General features: G+C 45.6%; 1 protein-coding gene across 3 annotated transcripts in view; it reads right to left on the reverse strand.

The window, feature by feature from the left end:
* LOC110988107 (putative E3 ubiquitin-protein ligase HERC1) overlaps positions 1 to 24,936 on the reverse strand; it is an 89,351-nt gene that overhangs the window by 31,442 nt on the left and 32,973 nt on the right. For 2 of the 3 annotated variants that reach the window (XM_087136634.1, XM_087136633.1), the window contains exons 22-54: positions 24,547 to 24,789; positions 23,795 to 23,898; positions 23,056 to 23,236; positions 22,389 to 22,546; positions 21,770 to 22,003; positions 21,087 to 21,207; positions 19,470 to 19,713; positions 18,642 to 18,841; positions 17,699 to 17,866; positions 17,448 to 17,554; positions 16,524 to 16,880; positions 15,851 to 16,090; positions 15,105 to 15,188; positions 14,167 to 14,821; positions 13,656 to 13,857; positions 12,022 to 13,289; positions 11,534 to 11,803; positions 11,064 to 11,162; positions 10,680 to 10,926; positions 10,355 to 10,506; positions 9,636 to 9,808; positions 8,705 to 9,002; positions 8,049 to 8,246; positions 7,435 to 7,609; positions 6,834 to 7,116; positions 5,677 to 5,881; positions 4,684 to 5,017; positions 3,918 to 4,129; positions 3,238 to 3,441; positions 2,384 to 2,514; positions 1,755 to 1,954; positions 966 to 1,080; positions 552 to 707 (exon numbers count right to left, since the gene is read on the reverse strand). In XM_087136634.1, the coding sequence (XP_086992760.1) occupies positions 552 to 707; positions 966 to 1,080; positions 1,755 to 1,954; positions 2,384 to 2,514; positions 3,238 to 3,441; positions 3,918 to 4,129; positions 4,684 to 5,017; positions 5,677 to 5,881; positions 6,834 to 7,116; positions 7,435 to 7,609; positions 8,049 to 8,246; positions 8,705 to 9,002; positions 9,636 to 9,808; positions 10,355 to 10,506; positions 10,680 to 10,926; positions 11,064 to 11,162; positions 11,534 to 11,803; positions 12,022 to 13,289; positions 13,656 to 13,857; positions 14,167 to 14,821; positions 15,105 to 15,188; positions 15,851 to 16,090; positions 16,524 to 16,880; positions 17,448 to 17,554; positions 17,699 to 17,866; positions 18,642 to 18,841; positions 19,470 to 19,713; positions 21,087 to 21,207; positions 21,770 to 22,003; positions 22,389 to 22,546; positions 23,056 to 23,236; positions 23,795 to 23,898; positions 24,547 to 24,789 (8,018 nt within the window). The remainder of the gene's footprint in view (positions 1 to 551; positions 708 to 965; positions 1,081 to 1,754; positions 1,955 to 2,383; positions 2,515 to 3,237; positions 3,442 to 3,917; positions 4,130 to 4,683; positions 5,018 to 5,676; positions 5,882 to 6,833; positions 7,117 to 7,434; positions 7,610 to 8,048; positions 8,247 to 8,704; positions 9,003 to 9,635; positions 9,809 to 10,354; positions 10,507 to 10,679; positions 10,927 to 11,063; positions 11,163 to 11,533; positions 11,804 to 12,021; positions 13,290 to 13,655; positions 13,858 to 14,166; positions 14,822 to 15,104; positions 15,189 to 15,850; positions 16,091 to 16,523; positions 16,881 to 17,447; positions 17,555 to 17,698; positions 17,867 to 18,641; positions 18,842 to 19,469; positions 19,714 to 21,086; positions 21,208 to 21,769; positions 22,004 to 22,388; positions 22,547 to 23,055; positions 23,237 to 23,794; positions 23,899 to 24,546; positions 24,790 to 24,936) is intronic. The other variant, XM_087136635.1, reaches the window with a different exon arrangement.

Raw genomic sequence — 24,936 nt, forward strand, 5'->3', positions numbered from 1 at the left:
AATTTAAAACTAGGGGAACCAAAGCAGAATTAAGCAACATCTACTGTGTTCATAAATGAAAATCAATTACTTAGACTACACTTGTAGGATAAATTTCAATGGTAAATTTACACTGAAATTCAACATATCTAAGGTCATCAAAACTGGTTACCATACGTGGTAAACCACTGGTCAAGTCTAGTCAGTCTAATGCGTACCTTACTAGGAGCAAACAAGTGTCTATTCTGTTAAAGTTACCTCAAGTGAAAAATCTCTTTGAAGTACAACCAAAACAATAATTTGATAAATGCTATGAATACACATCTGTCATTTTCCAAATACAATGAGTGAATGATATTAGCACTGGGATATATCCTTCCATTAAGGCATCCAATCACAGCTTAGGTGACTCTGTCTACAATCTTCACTTTGTGGTGAGACATTGTATGAATTTATTCCCAAATTCTGACATCCATCAGTGTGCCAAGGTGCAAGAATCCCAAAATGCTATCAGGTTTTAATCAAACGCCCCTTTAGATCGTTTTTTAATCAAAATTAGCAGCACTGCTTACACGGAGTGCCCAGACGTTGATGTAACCTCGGGCACATCCTGAGGCCAGGAGCATGGAGCTGGGATTGAAGGCAAGCTGAGTGACAGCCTCACTGTGACCTTTGACATGGAACACCTCCACAGCACTATCTGATTGGTTTGTGTCACTGCCTTGACCCTTGACACACAAAAACAAAAGGGAGCATTAACTGAAAAGAGTGGAAAAAATTTTACAGAAAATTTCCAAAACGAGACTTTGATATAACCGAGTTCCACAGATCCACAAGATTTAAGGACTGCTGACTTCATTGCATGAATAACTGAAAAAGAAAATTAACAGATTTCTTCTGACTCCAGACCTTCTGAGAAAAGCAGGCTTTTAACATGAGAAAAAAACATATTGCATAGGCACACACATGGCCAAGCCAAGTAATACCTCAGTCTGGGGTACTCCTTGAAGACTCTCATCTCGTTGGCCCAGTCTCGGCACGGTGACGTCCGCTCCAGTGTGCGGGACTTTCCAAACCCTAACGCCGCCGTCGTTACAGCCACTGAACGGAGAGAAAGAAACGGGGGGCACACTTCACACTTTTGCACCGTGCTACGTGAAAACATTCTCATTGTGCAACCTTTATGCAGTGACCTCCAGGAACGGAATTGTAAGTATCAATGGAATAGCAAGTGGTGATACATTACGACTGTGTTGGTGTCACTGAGACTTGCCCATTTTACCCACAATCCCGCACAGGAACAGTTCAAATGGACTGTGGCTGAAAATTACACGTAGGCCAATGGAGACGCTGGTTAGCGGCTGCAACCACTGCTCATGGACACCAATGGCCAATCCAGGGATGGGCCAACAGGAGCCAATCACCCCTCCCAAAACAAGGGCTGAATAGTATTAATTTCAAGCAATGTAAAGATAAAAGGGTGATTTTGACGAGTCTTTTATTTTTCTTAAAACTCTAAAACTCTAAAGCCTTAAAACTCAGCTTCACCTCTCAAAAAGGCCACAGGTTATAAAAAGAAATTCTGAAGATTTTTGTCCACCCCTCCAAAAATGTTTTGCTCTCCTCCCATCTAGACAGTCGGTTCTGGATCTGCCCTCCATAGAAATGTGTGTTATTGCCACCTGTAGCTTTCAAACTTGGACAAGGTTTGGCCAGTTTGGGCATTTTTAACACAGGCTCGATTGGGCAAGCCCAACCCTCTGACGATGACTCACGTGGCTAGCAGCAGAACGGGACTGCTGGGCTGGTTCAGGTGAGGGCACCAGTGGAGGGCCGACAGTGGGCAGCCATGCCGGAGGACGTGCAGGCAGAGCCAGCGGTTGGACTTCTGGGCCCAAACCTTGACCTCGTGGTCCTGGGAGCAGGTGGCCAGGAGATGACCAGTAGGGTCCCAGCCTAGCTGGTCAATGGCCGTCTGAAATAAACCAAAAAAAGCTCATTCGTTCTTGAATGCATCAGTAAATATTCACCAAAAATATACACCGCTCCAAGTTTGCTACTGTCATTTACATCAAAATCCATGCCAGAAGTGTGTCATGAAGTTGCAAAAATACATGTACGTGTATTTGGCTAAATATCTTTATTCATGAGACTTGCAACCTTAGCAAAGTGGTACTAAACCTTTGACAGACATCCTCAAAAACAAGCATACACAACAACTGACTAACTAAGCTTATGTTGAACATGATCCCAAGAGCTATTCAGTGATCTTGGCAGAACACTCAAAGAACAAATTTTGAAATGAAAACAAATGCTTAACTCTGAGATCTAATTAACCGCTGAATACTTTCAAGTGAAATTTGGGGGTGGGGTGGGGCAAACGAGGTAAGAACGGGGGTCTCACATTGTGAGCATGGAGCGCTATAATGGGTTCCGGGTCGAAGGTGTCGCGGCTGCACATTGCAAGGATTCCATCTGAGTAGCCAACAGCAAATCGCCGGTCCTCATCGTACCATGTCAGGCAGGTCACAGCCACTAGAGATGGAAGAAAAAAAAATTGAAACTTACGCCGCAAATCCTCACTGGCTGTACTGTTTAAAACTGCTGGCATATTGCTCACTGTACTGCCAAAACCCTAAAGCAGAGATATAAGTTGTTTCTGACATGTTTGCCTCAAATATCAGGTAAACAGAAAAAGACGGCATACACAAGCATTGCTGTAGTATTTAATTCCTTTTTTAAAACCTTTCACAATCCCAGTCACAAGTCCCTTCACAAGATCAGTCACAAGTAACTGGGCGAACAATGACAAAGGAATGCTTTGGTTGCATTTCGTTTGAATAGCTTGTGACTTGACTTAAAAAGTGGATGGCGTGATGGACATGCAGGGACGTGCATTCTACTCTGCTACAACACTACACATGAATGAGCGCAGTATTTGAAAGAAACAAATACTTGTGATCAGGGTAATTTACGAGGACTCCTACTTCCTAGGTAAAGAAAGTCTTGGAAATTATGAAAGGAAAGGAAAGGTGAGACTCATTTCAGATTATTTTGTGGCTCTCTTGTAAACCCAAAATGTAAGCAACAAATAAAACATTATAATTTACATACACATTACAAATTCCAGTGAAGATTTTCAATGCTATGTTGAGAAACTGCGAAGACATTCTTGACACAAAGTCAACTCAAATCTCTAGGTAAGCTGTTTGCCCCTTCCTGTCAAGTCAAATGCGGGAACATCTGACAATTTCTCACCGTTTTGTCGGTAGCACTGCTCCAGCTCCACCCGGTGGTAGGTGGAATGGTCCAGGACCTCGATCAATCCCAGGGTGCCATCGATGCGCCCCACCACCAGCATCTCCGTGGTTGTGCCGGCCCGTCCCTCCAGTAAGCCCTTGAATTTGGGCCAAGCAAGGGCAGTCACCAGCTGGGGTTGTTGATCAAGATGGCCCCTGCCGCCTACGAAAGCAGAGAACTTCATTTGGTAATCAAATCTCTAGCAGTACATTTAAAGGCATGAGAATTCTGATCAACCAGTTTCTCCAAGAAAATGCAAAAAGTACTGACTACGCCATATTTGGCATTCTAGTAATTACGACTGTTTTGCAGAACCAAATTTTCAGAGCTCATAGCAACTAGTTTTGCTTTTCAACTCATGGAAACTCATCTGTAGTGTTACCGGGTGAAACTTTGGGGGGGGTGGGGCACTTGGCAGTACGCACATTTTTTGTCAAGGGGGGGACACTGACAGAAAATGCGGGCGAGGCTTCCATCATTTTGTTCAAGAAACAAAAGGAAGCGGGGCATCCCCAAGGTCCGAGGCTTCTACTAAAAAGGGGAGGACATATAACTCCCTTCCAGTAGCCCCCTCTCCATGGTTCCATCACCGTCGCTAATCTCTAACATGAGCCAATCTCAGCAGCCCGCGCACCCACCTGTGACAAACCACACATTGACCATGTGTTCCAGCGAGGCAGCGATGACCCTCCCATTGGCATTGTAGCAGAGGTTGGTCAGTGGCAGGCCGCAGCGACTGGGGCTGATGTAGGCACCGTACTCGTCGCTGTCGGTGAAGGTGCAGGATTGCTGCAGGAGAGGCTGGGGACGAGACAGGGAACCCCACAGTCTCACCACCCCATCACAGCCACTACAACAACAGATGGAAAGGAAGAGTACTGATAGTTCAATGGCTCAAATGAAATGTAATTCTAAGACCTCTAAATGTCACTGCATCATGTCAACAATGTCACTGCCAAAATATTTATCAAAAAGTGTATAACCAGTCCCTGATTTCAAATCTTTTCCAAAGTAAGTATAAAATCTAAGGATAGATAATATAAATGCCACCTTCCAAGAACAATTTGCTACTTTGCTTCTTTACACAACAGTTTCAATCTTACGACAGCACCATGCAACATTTTTACTTTAAAGTTCCACACTGAAGAAGGTCCAGTTTATTGAACACATTCACATAAAAGACCTCCATCCCTTCAAAGTTTACATGAATTTGTAAAAAGAGGAAAAGGCCATCAAATGACCACAGTTAACACAGAATACATGAGTAAATGCACCATGGCTTTGGACATCAGTACTAATGAAAACAGCACAAATATTGAGTCAATTATGACAGGGTACAAAGTTAAATGGCATCTTTTACAGATGTCCCACAAAAATTTGAATCTTGAGGTTTCTACAGATTACCTTGTTGCTAGTAGTGCTTTAGTTGGATTCCAGATGCAACCTGTCAACACGTCCTGGTGAGCATCTATTCTCGTCACAGGACATGGGGGCAGGTCGCTGTGGAAGTCTGCAGCGATGACTAAAGGGACTGCCCCTAGCCGGGCCTGGCCAGAGAGTGTCTTGACCAGCTGCTGGGCCGCCCACTCCCGGTGCTGACTGGCAAGCCGGCCCGACAGGCAGCAGGCCGCCAGGGCGTTGGCTAGCTGGAGGGGCGGGGCTGCCCGGGCTGCTAGGGTGGAGGCAGCTGCTGGGGTCATGGGGTCACTGGGTGGTTCCTTTGTGGCCTGGTTGGTTTCTGCAATAAACAGAGCGCACACTGAGAGAAATCACTTCGTAGTCTGATAAGAAGTCAGATAATAAATGCTAAATGGAATCAAGTTTGAAGAACTCTATCACAAGACCAGTCACAAGTCCTTCAAGAAAGTCCCATCATATTTTTAGTCACAAGTAAAAGGATGAATAAGGACTAAGGAGTGCTGTTGTCAAAGTTGATTTGAAAAGCTTGCAACTTGACTAGTGAGGATTTAGACGAAAAAACTGAAGTCCTCAAAGAGAAACAGTTTTACTGGGAAGTTAAAATTCTCAACATTGAAAAATCTCGAAAAAGAAATGTGATTTTTTTTTGACAAGAAAGGATGCAAGATCCTCATATAATACAATAACATATTACACCAAAGTGAATCCAGGCAAACAGCATGATTCTAGCTTAAAGTTGGATCCAAAAAATCAATCAAAACCATACCATTCAAAGGTCACAGCATAAGTGTACATAAGTGTAAAACTGTCAACTTTGTGAGAACATTTTACAGGGAACTTCAATCTCTTCAATACAAAGAAACACTCAAATTCCAGAAAAAGTGAAGTCAAATTTGAAAAGAAGTGATTAAAAAAAAATAATGAAATATGCCAGATAAAAATCTAGAAATTTCTACCATTCCTTCTCCATGTACCAACCTGCGGATCCCTCTAACTGTTGAGCCTGGCTGGCCTGCTGCTTGGGGCCCTCGGCCAGCAAGCAGACCAGGGCCTGGGTGACGGCAAAGCTAGGGGAGGAGAGGGCTCGCTGATCGGAAGAGGCAGGATCCTCCCTGGCCGTGGAGGTTCCCCGTCGGGTGTCGATGGCAGCCACGTTGAGGCCACAGGCAGCTGAGAGGAGGTCCTAGGGGTTGATGAGATGAAGGGGGAGAGAAGGTCTCTGACGTGGAGAGTTCCAGAGGTAGATTTTTAGTTGGGAGCTAAGGCATACCCGGGGGAGGTGGAAGTGGATTTCTGTGGGGGGGGGGCACCTGGGAGGTACAGGCATCTCTTTGCAGGGCAGTGACAGCCAATGCACTGCACCTCGACCATTGTTTTTTTTCTTTTCAGCTTTCAAAGGTTTGGAAAAATAGTTCACTCAGGAGTGACACTGGAGTAATATGAATTATCCACGGAATAATCCTCAGAGGAATTAAGGGACCCATAGCAGTGTAGGATCAAATGGAATAACCCCTCGGTTTTGTATCAACTTTTATATGTAGAAAAACTAACTGTACACAAGGGATTTTCCAGAATGAAACACAGACTGTTGAAAAATCCTGAAATACGGACAATCCTTACAATCTCACCACTGTTAACTTCCAAAAATGTTGGTGGCTTGAATGGGAGGGAGGCTTACAAGACTGGCAACTCAGAAATACTTTCGAGCTTTCTGTTGAAGTGTCTTGCACAAGTTAAGGGTATGCTGAAGGATTTGCAACTCCAATGGCACACAAGACCTCCTGAACATGACCAGCTATATTAAGTTAACAATCCAAGGATGAATTGCTCAAATTATCAGCCACTACCAACTCCTCTCAAAATTCCTCAAAATGAAGGGATTCTTATGGAAAACACCAAGAGATTTTCTCGACACAAACGTCTTGCTAACCAAATGGACCTCTTTCTACATTATTTCAACCATTCACCAGCTTTGCAAGATTGATTGAGAGGAGGAATTTTTGTCGTGACTGTGAGATCTAAATTGCAGTTTTTCACACATGAATGAGATATACAGTAAGCTGCATACTCGCAACTGTCAGAGATCATTATTCCGCAAATGCCTAAAATCATGACAAAGCCGGACTAATTCTAACCTTGGTGCACAGCTGAACAAGCATCTTGGCTGCACTGGGATTACAAGCCACCAGAGAACCGATGGCCGAGCTGAGGTAGGCCAGACTGGAGGACATGCCCACTGTTCCCGTGGACACTGTATCCAGGGGGACCTGGCTGCCATAACCGGCTGTCGACGAGGGGCTGTTGGCGGCCGCAAAGTCCGTCCGGCCTGCTGCTGCCAGGCACATGAGCCGGACGACCAGCCGGATGTCTGATAGGCCCAGCTGCTCCAGGCCCTCGGAGAGATTACAGGCAGAACCGCTGCACATGACACATACAGACAAACACGATGAAGAGTTTAATGGATTTGGTTACTTTCCTGTGCTACTTTTGGTAAAAAATCTTGATACCGGTACAGCAGCCAACTTTCACATTTCTTCCTGATGGTCTGGATCAAAGGCCAGCATCAAGAAATTAATAGGATGTGATCAACTTTGCATATAATATTTTAGTGCTTATATTTTTTGGTTGAAATCAACATCATCTGTTATCAGCATCTAAACTTTCAAAAAACATCACAAGATTCAAGTTTGTCGGAACAAATCCAGCAAAGAAAAGCTCAAACAGAAGCAGGTATACCTGACAGACAGCAGCGAGAGCGCTCTCATGACCATAGACCGAGCCAGGAGTACTTGAGCAGCTGCCGTTGTCTTCCTCAGGGCAACGGCCCTGTCATGGGCAGTGGACAGTAGGGCGACCTGCTCCCCAAGGCTCAGCCGATTCACAAGGCAAGAGTCCCGCTGGCTGGTACCATCTAAGAACAATTGTGACACCATGATTTTGCAAACCAATCAGATCAACTTGCAGATGGCATAGGCACAATCTACAAACCGTCACTCAAACCGTGCCATTGCCAATGAGTCGGTTTGGAATTTCAACAGTGCATGATCATTATGAAGTGTGTCATAGGTCAATCAAGAACATCAACATGAGTATCAAGGTTGGCCCTTTTAGTATGGTAGCACTCCAACTCACATGCACTGAAAATGTTCAAACTGGCGTGGGGTCATGTGCTTAGTTTTTGAATGACGCCACCTTTTTGAAAGACCGAATCAGTTCATTGTTCAAACATAGCACAAAGTTACATAATGTCAGGCTGACCTTTCAAACACCACAAATTTGGTAAGAGCTTACAGGTTCAATTTACCACACTTTTGCATCTTACACAAATTTAACGTAGATGTTACACTCACCGAGATTTAGGGTTCCCCCGGGACCCCTGCTGACCCCGACTGACGCACTTCTAGCCCCCAGGGGGTCCGGTTCCGGAAACTGGACCGGCTCAGGGATGGAGCGACTCTCGGTCAGGCCCAGACGCCCCATGATCTGCTCAAACGTCTCCTGGCCCGAGATCTGATTGCTGTCATCTTCCATGACAAAGTCGTGATCATCTGGTGACAGAGAAAGAAAGACAACTGGTAATGTTGCAAACATCGGTTTAAATGGTTCTACTCATCACAGCTGTATCTTTTAACCCTAACAGTCCCAAATCCTCCAATTTCAATACAAGTTTACATACACCCTAGGGGGTTAGGGTTAATGTTTAAACTCAGTTACATACCAGAGTTTGTAAGAAAACAAGTTTTGCCAGATGGAGCGTCAACCTACGGACAGCAGTTCGTTACTGTGAACAACTTTAGCACGACAGGGTTTTGCATTAAGTGGGAGATATAAATGTTAATGGCATTGCCTTCGAGGTCATTTCACTTCATAAGCATAGTACACTCTGAAGTCCGAGAGCTTGTTAATTATGGTACCAGCTGTTAGTGGAGTCCACTAGTTGAGCTAGTTACTGTACAGAATTCCCCAAAATTTGATTAGAACCTTCTAGCTTTGGAAAGAATCTTACCATCAACAGTGCCCTCGGTCGTCACAGTAAAGTCTGATGACATGGTTACCAGACCCCTGTTGCCCGACTGGTACTTCTCCCTGCAGTCAGTGCACATGAGGTAGTACGGGTTACCGGTGCCGCAGGCCCCGCCGAACCAGCCCCCGACATAGGCCCCATTGCTGCGGTAACCCATGTGGCCACAGCTCTGCCGGCAGCCGGGGTGCTGCAGCCGCATGTGGCGGTTAAACTGTGGGGTGGTCATGCCGCAGAGGTCGCAGGTCACCTGGCTCTCGCTCTCCTCCAACTCGCGGCTCAGCTGATGAGGAGTACCAAGCCAATAGGACAATGTACTGATGACACCTTGCTTTGTTTAAATATATGCTTTCTCGTGGTAGAGGTTTTGAATCCATCATATCCTTCCAGGCTCCCATAAGAAAGTGCATGTTTATGTACTTTCTTATTTCCAGCTTGAGATGCATGTCTACAAGTTCCTGCTTCAGTCTCTGGTTGTGGAAGTTGTCACTTTGTATGTGACTTCTGTTATATTTCAAGTGAGTAACTTGCAGGTTTAATCTGACTGAGCAGCAAGACTGTACATGAACATGGTGTTAAGGAAAGCATGCGTTGACCTTTTCATGACCTTCTCTATGGAGCACCTTGTGCTAAGAAATTACTCAAATGATCTTGCATGCAATGGAGCACCTTTGATACAAAATGAATGGAAAAGAATACTACAACCTCACAGTTAATCAACAAAAAAATGACATCTTGTAATACAAAAAAGTTGGGAAACTTTCTATTTGGCTCAAACATTCAAGGCCTCCAAATGGGTCCATGGTCTGTGATGGAATCCCAGCTCTAAGAGATGCTTTGTGAATGGCAAGCACAACTTCCCAATTAGAAATCTTAAATTATACTTCAGTTTTTTATTTTTAAAGATAAGTCCTACCTCAGGGTACCACAGACCCAACAGTTCCCGGTCCCCGCCGTTGTCGGTAACCAAGGTATCATCTTCCTCGTCATCCAAATCCATATCGTCATCTTCAAAGACAATGTCCTCAGACGGGACTTCGTATCTGAGATCCTGTCTGTCCAAGTCACTGAACAGACCCTCAGAGTGGTCTGACGGACACAGAGACAAAAGATGAAGAATCTTTTGTCGTAAGCACTTCTGAATGAAAAACACAGCTGGGCCAAATGTGCGATATAAGCAGAATTTTTGCTGGGTACCAACGAGGAGTACTATGTATCACAAGGCCATTTGGCTGGTAACCTTAACTTGTCACACAGCATTTCTCCATAACCAGAAAATTAGTCGTGTAGCAGGTGTATCTACTGTAGTCTGTGGCAGAACAGTTCAAAGTGCCAAGTTGTCTTATTTCAGAGGAAAAGTCGTGTCCAAAAGTTATGGCTGTGACTCGGAATAATGCATAAACCTAGGAAGCTGTATTTTAATGGCTCAGTGGAATGTGTGTTATTTCCAGGGATAAGCATAAGCCGCATAGATGTAAATCCCTTGTGTCTGCCACAGTTAATGTCACCAACTGCAAATGTACATGCTGCATTTGGAAATATGACTGTCTATGGCCAACTGACTTCACATAAAGGAATACAGCAAAGTGAACCCCAGTCCCTTGAGACACACTGTATGTGAGAGTTTGGACTTACACGTTGTTCTGTCCACATTACGGGCCATGGCGTTGGCCAGTGAGGACAGGTCAGCGACAGCCCGGTAGCGCTCTAAGCGGGATGGGGGGCGCTCTACGGACGGTGTTCTTCTCAACCGTCTGGCGGTCTCTTCCGTGTCTGGGTAGCTGGAACTGCTCAACAGAAACAAAAGGTGATAATTACAACTAGTCTCACTAAACTTGGTTTCAACAGTGCATCACTGTTTCCTCTCCTCTCTCTCTCTCAAACTAACCCCCAAGAGTTTGCAAAAAAAAAAACCAACGGGTAACCAGTATTCTTTTCCACCTTCCAAGGGTCAACTCACTCTTCGTATTCCTCGTATCGGCTGGTGGAGCTTTCAGTATCGGTGGGCCTAGACGGCCTGCTGAGTGCACCTGATGGTTGCTGCTGCTGTTGCCTACCACTGGTCTGCTCTGCAGCGCCACCCTGGGGTTGTTGCTGTGGCTGCACCTGCAAGGGGGAGGAGTCGTCCTCCTCTTCCAGGCAAGGATGCTCTATCATCCAGGTGGCTAGGATGGTGATGCGCTGCGTGTCTAAGTCCCCACGCGTGTCTGCGACAAGTCAAGCAAGTAGACATGATCAGTTTCCCTTTACGGTTTGGGGAGCTCAGCATAGCACAGATCAAGCAGACCATTAAAGTTGGAATGATGATAACCCAATAATCATGATGAAGGAGCCGATGACTTACTTGTGGCAGCCATTGCTTTCAGTACATGATGCATACTGAACCCCATTTCCAGGAGAGGAGCAGCTATAGGTGGAGACGGGGGCGGATGGGACTGCCAAGCTGCAAACAGACAACGGAACGGAAAACCAGTTCACAAGACAAATTTTAAAAATACAAAACAGTCGAACCTAAAGAGATGATCATCTGAATCCATGACAAAAATCCTCTCTTCCAAAGAGAAAGATGATGCACTTTCCTCGATAAAAAAACATTCTGACCTTTGATATCTAACCTCTGATCTTGGATACCTTATGCTCTTTGTGAGCATCCTTCCTCAGTTCACGACGTTCACGATTTTCTGATTGATATTTGACCTTTAACCCTTAGTAACCCTTCGTATCTTCCCCTTAATTTGGTCATTCTCCCACAGTTAAAGACCTCTACGATACTCTGACCTTTGACATCTGACCTTTTGTCCCTTGGCATCTTACCCTCACTGTGGGCGTCTTCATCAGGGGAGTGGGGCGGAGACGCCGGGGGTGAGATGGCGGTGACAGTCGTCGCCCTCTGCGACCCACGAGAGAATAGTGTCCTCATCCCCACCCCCCTCAGGCGGCTACGGGACGGCAGGGAACAAGAAGGGGTGGGTGGAGCCGAGACAGTGGTGGAGGAGGAACTCTGCCGATCCTGGCTGTCAGCTTGGGAAGTGGCCACGGCAGCAGACTCTCGCTCCAGCCGGCGGGCTTGGCTGGCTAACATCTCTGTGGAAAGCATAATGTGGAAACAATGATCCTATTTAATCTCCAAGATAGAATTGCAATGAATGAATGAAAACACAATGTTGCCCATGATTTATCAACAGGAACATGGTCTTCTTGTTTGCCCTAAGAAACAAGAATTTTGCATTGATGCGATATGAATATGACCCCATGAATAATACGCAATATGAAAAAGTCTATGAGATCTCACAGTTACCCACCTAGTTTAGAAGAGGTGGTTTTACCGTCTGTAAATGGAGCCTGGGCTGCCAGCTTGATCAGCATGGCATGGGCTCTTTCAAGCTCGGCCATGCACACCACGCGCCTGATGGGGGAGGGCATGACAGCCCGCTTCACCAGCTGCCTCATGATGGTGCGCATGGCTGTTCGCAGGCTCTCCATCTCCTCCTTGGCCCTGGCCAGCTCCCCCTGGTCCTTGTCGCTGCCCCCGCTGCCCTTGCGCTGCTGCTTCTCGCCGACTGGCGGGAGGGGTGGCTGGTCCTTCTGTGGCTTCTCGGCCGTCAGGGTCTTGGGGACCAGTAGCATCTCAATGTACTTTGAGCAGCCCATGAGCACGCTGAGCGTCTTCAGGGCGCCCACCTGAAGGTGGGCCAGCATAATGCTCTTCATCTCTGTGTCCGACTGCTTGGTGGTGTCTTCCAGCTTCAGGCCCGGTTTAGGAGCAGTCAGGGTCTCCTTCATGGTGGCAGCGGGGGTCGGGATGGGACATTCTTGCTCCACCTTGGGGGTCTCAGCCTGGACGGACAGGGTGCTAGTGTCGGACAAATTGGCATCCGTGGGGCTGAGGGCTGGTGAATCGTTGCAGCTCGAGGCGGCAGATGTTCCTTCCATCTCATCCCTGAGGGATGGCTCTGGCATCTGGTCACTTGCCGACAACATCCTCGAGTCAGGGTCCAGTTCCTGAGAGATGCTTTTAGAGACTTCCTCAACCACCCTCTCGTTGGTGATCGGTGCAGGGACAACCTGGCCTTCGGCACTTGATGCAGCGGCACCTCGGCTGGCTTTAGAATCCGGTGATTCCAGTTGCAGCTGCAATGTTGACAATTTTGTAGCCGCTGCAGGGTTTCTGGCTTTCGGCGAGGTGGGGCTGTCAATGTCAGTGCTTTCGACACTCGAAACAGGCTCTGTGACTTCTACAGGGCCTTCGGGCTCTGCAGTCACCTCTTCCTCTTCCTCTTCTTTCATCGCTCTGGCAATATCTGCATCCAGAGACCTCTCAAACGCATCCGTCTTGGCCACATCTTCTTCCTTCCTCTTTTGATCTTGTTTCTCTTTCTCATTTTCCGTCGCCCCCTCGCCAGCAGGTCTTGCAGGCTGGTCTGCTTTTACTACATCTCTCTGGGTGCTCTCGTTGGTGATTCCAGAGAGGAGGGCAAGGTCGCACAGCACAGTCGCACTGACACCCTTGAGGTGTGCTGGCTCAAATCCCGCTGGCTCCAAGGGCTCCAGATTTGATATTGCACAGTCGCTGCTTGACAGAAAATAAAGCAAACAAGCCTTGAAATTAACATTCTCAACATTTTGATTATTTTAAATTTTTTTCATTACTTTTTTTACTCATTACAGTCTTAATGTTCCAATTAATCGTAGCCAAAAATGTCTCCAAGTGAGCAAAACACTAAGCGCAACCTAAGCAACCCTACAAAGGTAGTAGAAGATGCGTCGGAACACAAGCCATTTTATAGGATGAAGAAAACTTTAAAATTCCCTGTCCGAGGACAAACAGGCCATGTCCTGTGCCTCTGCTCAACAATGAGCAAAAGGATAAGGACACAGGTGGGAATAGAACCCTAGACATATAGGTGTCTGTCAATGCATACACACGCACATATACCTGATGGTGGAATCTGCATCCTCCCACTGCACCTTGGCCGAGGTACCACCCTCTTTGAGCATGCCCAGAAGGGTGGCCTCTCTACAGGTCTGTTTATGCACACAGCGTCCACCAATTCTCAGGCCCCTGTCAATGCCTCCGATGACCGCCAAGACTGGTAGGACAGAGTTACAAAGTTCCATCCAGTCTGTTGACTCAGTGTCTGAAAACGAGATTGCCAAGTACCACACAACTTTGTCATCTGAATTTAATTTTCCTTTTCCAAACGCCAACCACAACAGCATCACATCTTTACTGCAGAGGGTTAAACAATTTACCCTGTTGAAATTTCAGCTCAGGTGGTATTTTGTTTCCCAAGAAATTAGTGAAAATCTCAGTGAAATTTCTCTTATCAATGACTGTGATCTCTTCAGTAGGTAGCAGCTAAAGCATTTCATGTATTATAGGCATTATGTTTTTAGGATTACAAATTAATATTAATTGTAAACACATTTTCACAATAAATACAAACCTTTTTCTTTATCATCTGCAACTTCCTTCTTCCCAGCTTTGTCTTCAGTTTCATCTTTCTTCTTATGGTTTTTGTCGAACTTGGAGTCAGTATCTTTCGTTTTGGATGATTTGTCTTCTCTTTTGTCACTTGCATCTGCAGCTTTTGTTTCGCCCTTCACTGGGTCATCTCCCTTCTGTTCATTCTTCCCAACATCCAGAGCTTTCTCTGTCTCCTTTGACTTGTCCGATTTTGTTTTTACCTCACCCAGTTTTGTCTTGACCAGCTCTGAATCCGACATGCTTCCCCGGCTTTTCTTTGAGTGCCTGCCATCTCCGTTGGCATTCCTCCTGTCGGGTTTCACATCATCGCTTTCTGACTTCCTGGGTGCCGACTTACACCTTGTCGTCTCAGCTTTGTGCCGGGGATCGGCAGAAGTGCTGCGGTCGGATTCCTGGGCTGTGGGCCCTGGCGCGGACTGGTGCAACCTCTGGATCTGTGCTAGCCGGGCCTGGATGCTGCTATTGATGGTGTCCCTCCAGCTAGGCTCCCGATGGAGTGATCGCAGGAGGGTCACGTGGGCCTCAGCCAGGACAGAGGAGGTTGGGGCGCACAGGGGCTCGCCTGGCTGGAGGTCTCGCGGCGCACCTCGAACCTGCATCTCGCCAATTTTCACCTTGGGGAAAAGGAAGGCAGATAAACAAACATTGGCATATGGAACTGCCTGATGGGCTAGCCTGCATTTCTACCTGTCTCACTGACTAACAGCTGAAGACCTGACCTCCTGTTTATATGCATGAAAGGACAGGTAATGCCATGCCCTCACAGCTTCTGTAACTATGCAAAAGTTGTGATGCACTGTAAGGACTGTCTGATTGCCCAGTTCTCAAGTATGCATACACTCTGGACAAAGAGCCAATTTGTGTGGTAATAGCACTTGACAATACATTTGTGCCTACCTTCTCCCCAGGGTTACTGCTGTAGAACATGACCACTGGGTACAATTCTGTTGCTTCAACATCATCAAAGGCCAACCTTGGCTCCTGGGCAAAATAAAATATTAAAACAATGTACACCGATCTCAATAACAACAATTCTACTTCAATCTCGTTAACTTCAAGAAGTTTGGGCCACTGTGAAACAGTCAATTAAACTATATAGCCAACTGGTACAAGGAACAGTTTGTATCTGCATGCACTCAGTAGTTGAGCTTGTGCAGCAGAACAGTGTAATCATTTCAGCTTACAGGTCATTATGCAATGTTGCTTGAGAGCTTTCAACAAAACTTAAATTAGCAGAGGTGAACAGTAAAAACATATACTATTTTTTTAGAGTTTGTCAAACTAAGTTGCATCTCTTCCTTATGATGGTTCTTCACAAACCCAGACACAAGACCAGTCACAGAGAGAGCCCTTTTGTAGTTCATTTGGATAGTTTGTGACTTGAATTCAGAATTGAGGTCCCATGTTGGTCTTGTAATGTCCTTAAGGGACTTGTACTACAACACTGGATATATCAGGGATGAAAGTGGGGAATATAAATCCACATTCCAGAGGGTTACAACGACAACAAAATACTGCAATATATTTCTATCGTTTAATCCGACAAAGCTCTGAGAAAACTCAGGAAAAGTCCTGCAAAGTCCTGTAATAGCCTCTGCAAAGTACTGCCGAGATTGGCACATGGGCCGGGTCCGGCGCCTCACCTCCCCGTTCTTGCCAAAGGACAGCGTGCGGGCCTCCATGTCCAGCACACAGGTGATGCAGTCCCCCTGGGTGAAGCCTGGCAGGGTCAATGAGTGCTCTCCGTTGTGGTACAGGTTGCCGCTGTAGGCCCGGTACAGCCACATGTCTGAGGTGGTGCGGTGGCTGAAGTCCCGTACCGGGTACCGCGACACCCCCACGCAGGTGCCCTCGTTGCCCTTGTTCTCTTTGGTGATGTAAAACTGGTGGGGGGGAGGGGATGAAACAGACGACCACTTTTAAAAGAGGATTGTAACCGTTTCTATGTTAGAATTACTTTTGCTACTGTACTTGCATCCTTTTTCCTTGCGACATCTGCTGGCTTTGGAAATGATTCCCCTACGCTGGTTAAAGCAAGAGAAGGTTCTCGTACTTCAAGTTTCATTTCAAAATAAAAACTTTCCGAATCCACAAAAAGGATAAGGAACAAAATATCAAACATCGACTGCTGACAAGAATTCAGACCACCCCCAAAACACTTCAGCTGGGCTTGGAATCCACAACCTTGCAGTTACTTTACAGTAGCCCATCTTACTGAGCAATCACGATAGCTAGTAGGTTCCCAAGTGTTTTATTCTTGTCATAATCACATAAAGAGAACTGTTCTCTGCAGAGGCAGTCAGCAAATGAACCCACCTTCCACTGGTAGCACCCGGCTGTGATTCCCGTCGCCCCAAGGCCGTAGCCCCTCCCACCAGATCCGTGGACAAGGGTGTGGCCCCCCTCCACGCTGCAGCACACCACCTTCTCCCCGTCGAACACTGTGTCCTGCAGCGCGATGTCGTCATCATCGTCTTCCTCCTCACCATCGTCCCCGCTCTCGGAGACTGAGGACGTGGGTCGCTTGGCCTGGGGGCTTGGGGCCACGCTGCCGGGGACTGACGAGTCAGGGGCTGTGGAGTCTGGGGGCTTCTGGTGAGACTGGTGGCGGGCAAGGGCCTGGGGAGCACGCCACATGCACTCTGACAGGTTGTCAAAAAGTTGCTGCACTACCTGAGAATGTTGGAAGACAAAAAAAAAAGTAACCCACTATTCAACACCAGCAACAATTTTTTTCCCCAAAAACCAACAAACAAAGGTATTGGCACGATAGGTGACTTGGCACTCTGGGGTCAAACAGTTATACATATACATGTAAGCTGCATGGTGGTTCTCACCCTATATGTTTTACTATGACCCAGCTTCAACTACACCTAAGATGCGCAGGCTTAGTTTAAAATTCTTTCAACCTGATTTAGCAAAATCCTATTTCCCAACACTTGAACTAAAAAGACAACATTCTTTTCTGTATTTCTACAGGTATCTTTTGGTTTATGGATATGGAATCCATTTTCACAGTACAACCATTAGTCAGAGCCAATGATCGTACTGTTAAAATCTATTTATCCCATCAGAATAATGACATTTTAAAGAAGTACTTTTTTTATAATAGTAAGAATTCAGAATGCTATTAACACTCAAAAAAATATTTCCCAAATAGAACCAGTAATTGAGTGAAATGGGACTTGCAATGCAAGACGTACAGTAGAGTGAGCGATTGGCAATGACTGGTGCCCTGACCTGGTACTGGTGCCCCTCCTGTGTGTCCATGGGGCATGCAGGAAGGACGGCTTCCAACAGATGCAATGACAGTAATCTGGTGCGGATGTTTTCAATCCTGGGTAGACCTATGAAAACAACCCAAAGAATTCATTTATATTAACTGTGCCCACATTAAAAAAATTTAACAAAGAAAACAAACACACCAACATATCTTTAAAATTTCAGAAAATGTGCATGTCGTCTAAACCTATTTGGGCGATTACTGGTACCTGTGCTTGGCTGGTGTCCAGCTATGGCTAGCAGCACCGACGTCCAATTAGGTGAGGCCATGCTCCCACACAAGGGTCTGCTGAGAGCAACACGACGCAAGAACACCAGGAAGTCTCCAAGAGCCGTTTGCACCAGGTGGCGAGAGTGTTTCCCCTTACGTGGTTTGCCTTTACATAGACAAGAGGATAGAATAGGCTTCTGCAACAACAAACTTTTGCTTATGAAATAATAAACTTTCTTCTGATTCAGTGTGCAGAGTGAATATTCCTTCTTATAACTGGCAGTCTGTTCTTAAAGAAATCGACAACAAAATCTCCCTTGGAAAACTTTTCAACTTTGATCCCATTCAGTGACACTCAGGTGGCATTCCTTCTTGCTCGACAACTTGCTTTATGGAAAACCTTCACAACACATCTCAGTATTACGGAGATAAAAAACACACAGCAGTCATCGTATTTTTAAATAAGTTTTTTGTTTTTTGTTGAATTAAGCTGACAATCTTTGTAATCCTCAAGCTACTAATGTGCTTCAAGACTGCCAAGTCCCTTTAACCTAGCCATAACCGCTGTGGAGTACGGCCTGTTGAAAGACCAGTATTCCCAGGCTCCCCATATGACCTCTCGCAGTAAGTGGACCTCTTTGTTGACAGGTGCCGACAGGTCACGGCAGGTAGGGTTGTGACTGGTATTACTGTACTTTCACAGCACCAAATGAATTGTAGACAGAGAGGGGACCTCATGGGTGTATTAGCAACCACAAAACAGTCGCACAGGTTCATCGTGGCACTGAGCGACAGACATGACGGGGAAATGACCTAGATATTTTTTATCCACGTGGAAAATCGATGTAATTTTGTGGGCATGGTTGCTCACAGGGTTTTAACCATATTCTCAATAAGCACATACAGACAAACACTTCCGAGAGATTCTGCCTAGTTTCTACCTGGCTGGGGACCTGAAGTGCTCGTCTTTTTCTCCTTGCCCTCTGTTCCTTTCCCCTCGGTCTTGTCTTTGGGGGCTGAGCTGGTTAGTGTCTTCCATTCCGTCTCTCCACAGGCCATTGAGAACAGACCGCACAGCTGTTCGTGCAGGAGACTGACCAGGGCTTGGATGACCGACTTGCTAAGCTGGTCAGCATGGGCGCTACCAGCATTAGAATAAAGAATGGAAATATTCTCAAATAGGGTTAGTTAAAAAAGATTTTTAAAATGGTTATGTTAAATTAGGAGAATATTAGAACGTCTTTAAGTCTAAACTGCCCGTGCCCTTAAAGCATTCTTCCAGAATATTCAAAGATTTGTCACGGCAGTAAACGAACAGAACTTTGTCTGTGTTTCAACAAAATGGGTCATTAAGCCCCAAGTGAGGAAAGTTACAAGCAAAATAAACAAAACAAATCAAAATGAATCAAAACTGGATCGAAATGCAAGTTACTCTTAACGAAAAAATTCCCTGCAAGACTAAAGAGTCCATTCTTTCTATGTCCAGTCATATTTTTGCCCACAAGAGGTGGGTAAACTATGGCTGGCTGTTGGTTGAAAAGCAAAGGAATATTTCACTAAATGTTGAAAAATCTCATGCAGCTATCAAAACACCAACATCAAAACATAAACCTGCTTGTTACTACACACGGGTACTAAATGAAAATAGGACCCTCTTAACAAAAATCGGCAAAGTACACTGAGGTGAATCTTAACACCAACCAAAGGTGATATTTCTGCAAACTCTGACTGCCCATACAAACAGTAGCCAATATGAGAGGGGTCTATACCTGGTGGTTATGGCCAGTATCTGCAGTAGCCTCATGCTAGCCACCTGCAGCACGCAGTGCACCGACGGCACACCACCACTCAGCAGGGGCTGCACTGGCCTGGCCAGCACCGCCTGGCCTCCCTCCCCACACAGCCTGGCCAGCAGGGGAAGGATACCACTAGAGACGGCCAGCAGGACGTCTGGCGGCTGGTACTTGACGCTCAAGGCGAAGATGGTGACCAGCAGCAGCCTATGCCAGGCACCTGCGGACAGAGGGGACAATGAGGGGGACAGAAATGATACTGGTGTGTCACTGAGTGAGTCACTGGTGCCCATATTCTACTAATCAAGAGCGCCCATTGCCTGATACGCCAACTATGCACTACTTATGGTTGCAACAATTTCATTTCCACACTGTAGGTGGATGTACTTTAAATTGTGAAGATGTCACACTCACAAACCCAACTAAAACAGAATAGGTATAGTGCTTTGGCATGTGGTGAGTTGCAATAAACCCACGGTTAACAACATTAATGAACACTGAACCTCCTCAATAATGGATGATCTAATCAAGTTCACCAGTTTTGGGCGCCAAAACCAGGCTGATATACTCCCTGTACCACATCTTATGAGGAGACACAGCTCAACGTCTTATGGTAACTCTTGATATGATCAAAAAAATTACCAATCAGGCTTGATTACACGGTTACTACGGTCATTTATGGTGCACCTCTTGCCGGCTTTTTTATCCAAGTTGACTGAGACACGGCATGCCACCAGGGAGCCCGGTTTTGAGCACATAGGCTTTATACACGAAACCAGGGAGCCTGAAACCAGACAAAAGAGCTGGGCCTTGTATCAAAAGACCATACTCGGGACAAAAGACCGAGCTGCTGGGAATTGCCAACATTTTTTTCAGTTGTCAATGGCGGAGGAAATCACTCCTCATTTTGAGAGATTATTCCACTGTTTGAGGCACTCAGCACAAACGGATTACCACCGGGGACAAAAGCGCTCCAGCGATGAGCGATACAATACCGCTGCACGCTAATCTGGCCCCTATTGAAAAGACGCCAGTAGCACACTGCGCTGGTTTCGGGAACAAAAGAAAGTTAAATAACACTGCACAATCTGGGCTCTTTTTACAAGGCAACAGGCCTGGCTCAAATACTTGGGCGTCAATAGATGTTGTCTGTCAGGTTAGAGTAGTCACCAGACAGTTATTTGTGTGGGTGTAAACGTCCAGTAAATAAAGCTATGATTTTTTGAAGAATTTGAAAACGGAAGATCTTAAAAAACTCCCGGTTTTACGTCATGCAACTTCAAATTTCACCCGGCAGCAAGTGGTTAATATAGGCTAGTACATGAAATTTAAATCAGTCTGAATATTATGTATCGTAGAACAGAGCAAGAGGCCAGCTAGGTATTTATGAAGACTTTGGAATTTGACCTCTCTTCGAGAAGACCTCTTTTGAAGCCTGAAGAGACAATGTAAAAGCTTCCTATGATGTTGGCAGCAATGTTGTTCAGTTGTAGGTTTGGGGTTAAGGGTGTGGTTATCCAAGGAATCTACACACTACGATTTCTTCAGCCTTCCCCTGGACACAGAACTGGGTGAGATGTCGCCGGTACCCACCTTTGCAGCTCTGGGGTTCTTCCACATTGCTTGCTAGTGTGGTGACCAGATGGTCATAGATCTGATGGGCTACTGTTTGGATCTCAAGCTGAGTGGTCTTGCTAGCTGCTCTGATGCCATCCTGCAATAAAATAAAATGATTAAATAGGAGTTCCTTGCATGAACCAAATATTCTACAATACTTAGAAGCAATATAATAATAATTTCCAGATATTCTGCTTAGACTTTGCAGGTTAGACAATGGCGAGGTGAACTGATAATATGTTGCGCTGATTTATGTCTGTTGTTAAACTTTTCCAGAAATAACTCTGAGGTGAGCATTTTAATCAAATTTGGTTCTGAAGATGGTGAACTGTGGTCAAGGCATGTCTAATAAACAAGCAAGAAAACTAATGAATGCTCCTTTAAAAACTGCTTCCGTGTATAGGGAGGGCTATGCTAACTACACCGATTCAACTGTTTGACAGGTTAGCCAACTGGTCAGTTGTATGAAAGGTTTGACATATTAGAATGGTTGGATGAGAGGTCACATGGAAGTTGTACAGACAGAAAGAAGAGCAAATAGGTACGTAGTGTCCAATTTAAGTGGCTAAGGCTGTGCGTTTCCCATACATGCCTGTGTAACCTTAAGCCATAGCCAGGAAATCCGGACTGGGCAAAAACAATTTTAGCAAACTGTATACCCTATAATGATGCAGCTGTGTGGGTGCGCCGGCCTCCCCGCTCAAGCTGGGCTCCAGGCAGCCCAGCCCAAATGTGCCCATCAGGAACTGCAGGTGGACGGACGCCAGCAGGGACACGGAGCTGAAGGGTGCCACCGCCCGGCCAAAGATGTCCGACGAGGCTGGCTTCTTGGTCTCGTCCCCCTCATGGCCATTCAGGAGGGACAGAATTTGATTCAGCGCATCCAGCCGTGTCTGTTGTATGCAAATTGAAGAAAGAGAGAAATTGCTTTGGTGACATGACATGGAATGTGACATTTTAATGAGGGAAAACAGACGGTAATATAATCTGTTTAGAACTTAACAGAGGGCCTGAGGATAGCAATGGATAGTATCGGTGCCTAGTACTAAAAAAAAAGAAACAAAAAAAGCAAAAACAAAAACTAAACCAAAAATAAACAAACAATGGCTGATGTCTGTGTGTCTCTTTTGAACAGAATTAAAGGCTTTCCTGCTTTTCAAAACCTTGATGCACAGAATTTTAAACTGCAACAAAAAAAGAAGAGCATAGTTGTAACTGCACAACAAAACTTTTCCCAATGTCACAAGAAACAGAAAAATGTTGAAACTTGTTTCATGCCTCGGCCCTGCACTGCTGGCTCTCCATGGCCAGGACAATGGTGGCTGGCTCAGTGCAGTACAAATATTGTTCCTCCTCCGACGACGGCAGGTGAGCGTCGGTCAGCATCTCGCCGCAGGCAAAGCCTATGATGTCACTGCAGATGTGCTTGACGGAGCCTAGAAGTAGTACAGACAAGGGCAAACACTTGCAGTGGTATACAGACACAGCCAATGACAATGGTGACGCTATCACCGGTCATGCAAAGTAGCCCATGCCACTGGCGGTAAGCATTATAAAAACCATTGTGCAAAGTCACTGTTTCTTGACAGTCACTCCCTATAGAAAAAAACTTAACCATGCTTTTTGCCTCTCTGAAGAGGGCGAACTGGAATATCCAGTGAAATGTCACTGGATTCATCTCTAGTAATGATAATGCCATCAGAGCAATTACAACCCACAGAGTATCTGACTATTTGTCATCCAAAGACCCTGACACATAATCCTTATGTCTGCTCCTCAGGTTCGCACTCCTGAAATCATCTCAGCTCCCTGGGACGTACACAGCTCAATGCTGCCATGCCAGGCAGAGACAACCATCACTGTCCCACCCACAGGGTGAACACAGGCGTAAAGTGACGTGCTCAAGATTGCAACATGCTACCAGCATTGAACAATAAGGACTAACCTAGAAATCCTTGTGCCTGCTGGTCACTGGAAGGGATGGACAGGACTGACCCGTTCTGATCCTGTCTCCAGTGCAGACGTCTCCAGGTGGCTCGCACCACTTCTAGAGAGTCGAGGTTGGTGTCCGCTTGGAGTTCTGATAATGGCTCACTGCGGGAGGATTTCAAACCTCGCACGGACTCCTAAAAAACAATCACACAAAATAAATCTCAGTGTTCCTATGACGCTTTGAAATCTCAAGTTGCACCGAGTCACGACTGCTGTTGACCAGGTTCGTGATATCTGACCTCATGTGAGGGAGTTGGGATGGACTAGACAACAATCCTAGTCCCCAGTCACGTGGCATTGACGAGTATCATCACTTCTGACAAGTTCCCTCAAGTACAGATTCTAACTAATGGTGGGCTTCAACCATACACGTAGCCCTGGACAATTTGGCTTATTTAATGTGGGCACAGTATTAAAGTCTTGCATCAGTCCATTTTTTTAATAACCAAATGATTGATTTCCAAACATTCTGCATTTCTCCAGAGACTGGAAGTCAAAGAAGCTACTAAGGTGCACTGTACCATAAATTATACTTTCTTTAATTTGAATTTTTCATGGACCTGAGAAAACAGAGAGTCAGTTTAGTCACAATTCATTGAAGAACGGAAAGGACGATATCAAGTATGTGCAGATTGATGCATATTGCTTTTTGGGCTTTTAAACGAGAGATAAAAAGGAAAAGGACATCCAACCTGACCATCCCACGATGTCCTCACCCTGTTACTGGAAGGTGGTACTTGCACATCGTCTGTCTGTGCTAGGTCTGGTTCACTCAAGGAATGACTCATGGACGCAGCTGAAATTGAAAACAAAAAGATGAGAAGTCTGAAGTCAGAAACTCAAGAGCATGTTTTGGCATTCATATTGATTGACCAGTGTCTGATTGCTTCTTTGATACCAATGCCAAAACAGCTTCTTTTGAAATGATCCTTGTCGAATTATTTCTGAGAAATCCATCGCCCAATTTTGCCAAAGGTTACATGTACTGGTACATGTATATACCTTTGAGACTTCACGGTCTCTGCCACTTCACACAATATCTTCATGTCAATGTTGATATTAATAACGATGTATCTGTCCGAGACAGTTAAAAAAAATTACAAAGTGCTGATAAAAATGACTATATGTACATTAGTCTTGACAAAGCACAGGCAAGAAGCAACCAATGCACAGAGAAGTTCTCAATAAACCTAAACAGACAGAAACAGATCTCTATCACTACAGTAGTAAAGAATTCAGCCTCAATTCATTTGGCATTTTCTGCTTGCGGCTTCCCAAATCTTCTACTATTTAATGGCGCTTGTTTCTTTTACTTAAACTGTCCATGGGCATCAAGTCCCATGTTGAGTATTAACAGTGGTTGTGATCTACCTTTCCAAAAAGTACCTGAATGGTTTGAAGGATTGAGGAGGGTTACAACTGACAAATAGAATAAGAGACATACCTGGGGCGGTTTCGGGATTGCTGTCCTTTTTCTCTGTGCCAGCGAGGGCATTCTTGTCATCTTCCTGGTCGGGTTGGATGGCCGGGCTGACTGCCAGCAGCAGGAACACGCAGCGCTCGATCATGGACTTGCAGGTCTCCGAGAAACTGTACTGCTCGCGCTCCTTGGTCTTCTTCTCTGGGGGCGGGGTAGTGACGCTTTCACTGTCCCCCTCGCTCTCGGATTGATCCACATCTGAGGGCTCTGTGCGAGGGGTAATATTTTTTGTTTAAATTGAGCAGGGATCAGAATGGACCCTTCAGTTAAGAAACTGCTCCCCTTCAAATATGTTAATGTCTTTGACATTTAGGTTAAATTTTGTCACAGTCTCTGTTACATGTCACACAGCAA

The sequence above is a fragment of the Acanthaster planci genome, linkage group LG05 (assembly GCF_054643075.1).
Source record: "Acanthaster planci isolate LZ-2023a linkage group LG05, COTS_SCS, whole genome shotgun sequence".
Classification (NCBI taxonomy): domain Eukaryota; kingdom Metazoa; phylum Echinodermata; class Asteroidea; order Valvatida; family Acanthasteridae; genus Acanthaster; species Acanthaster planci.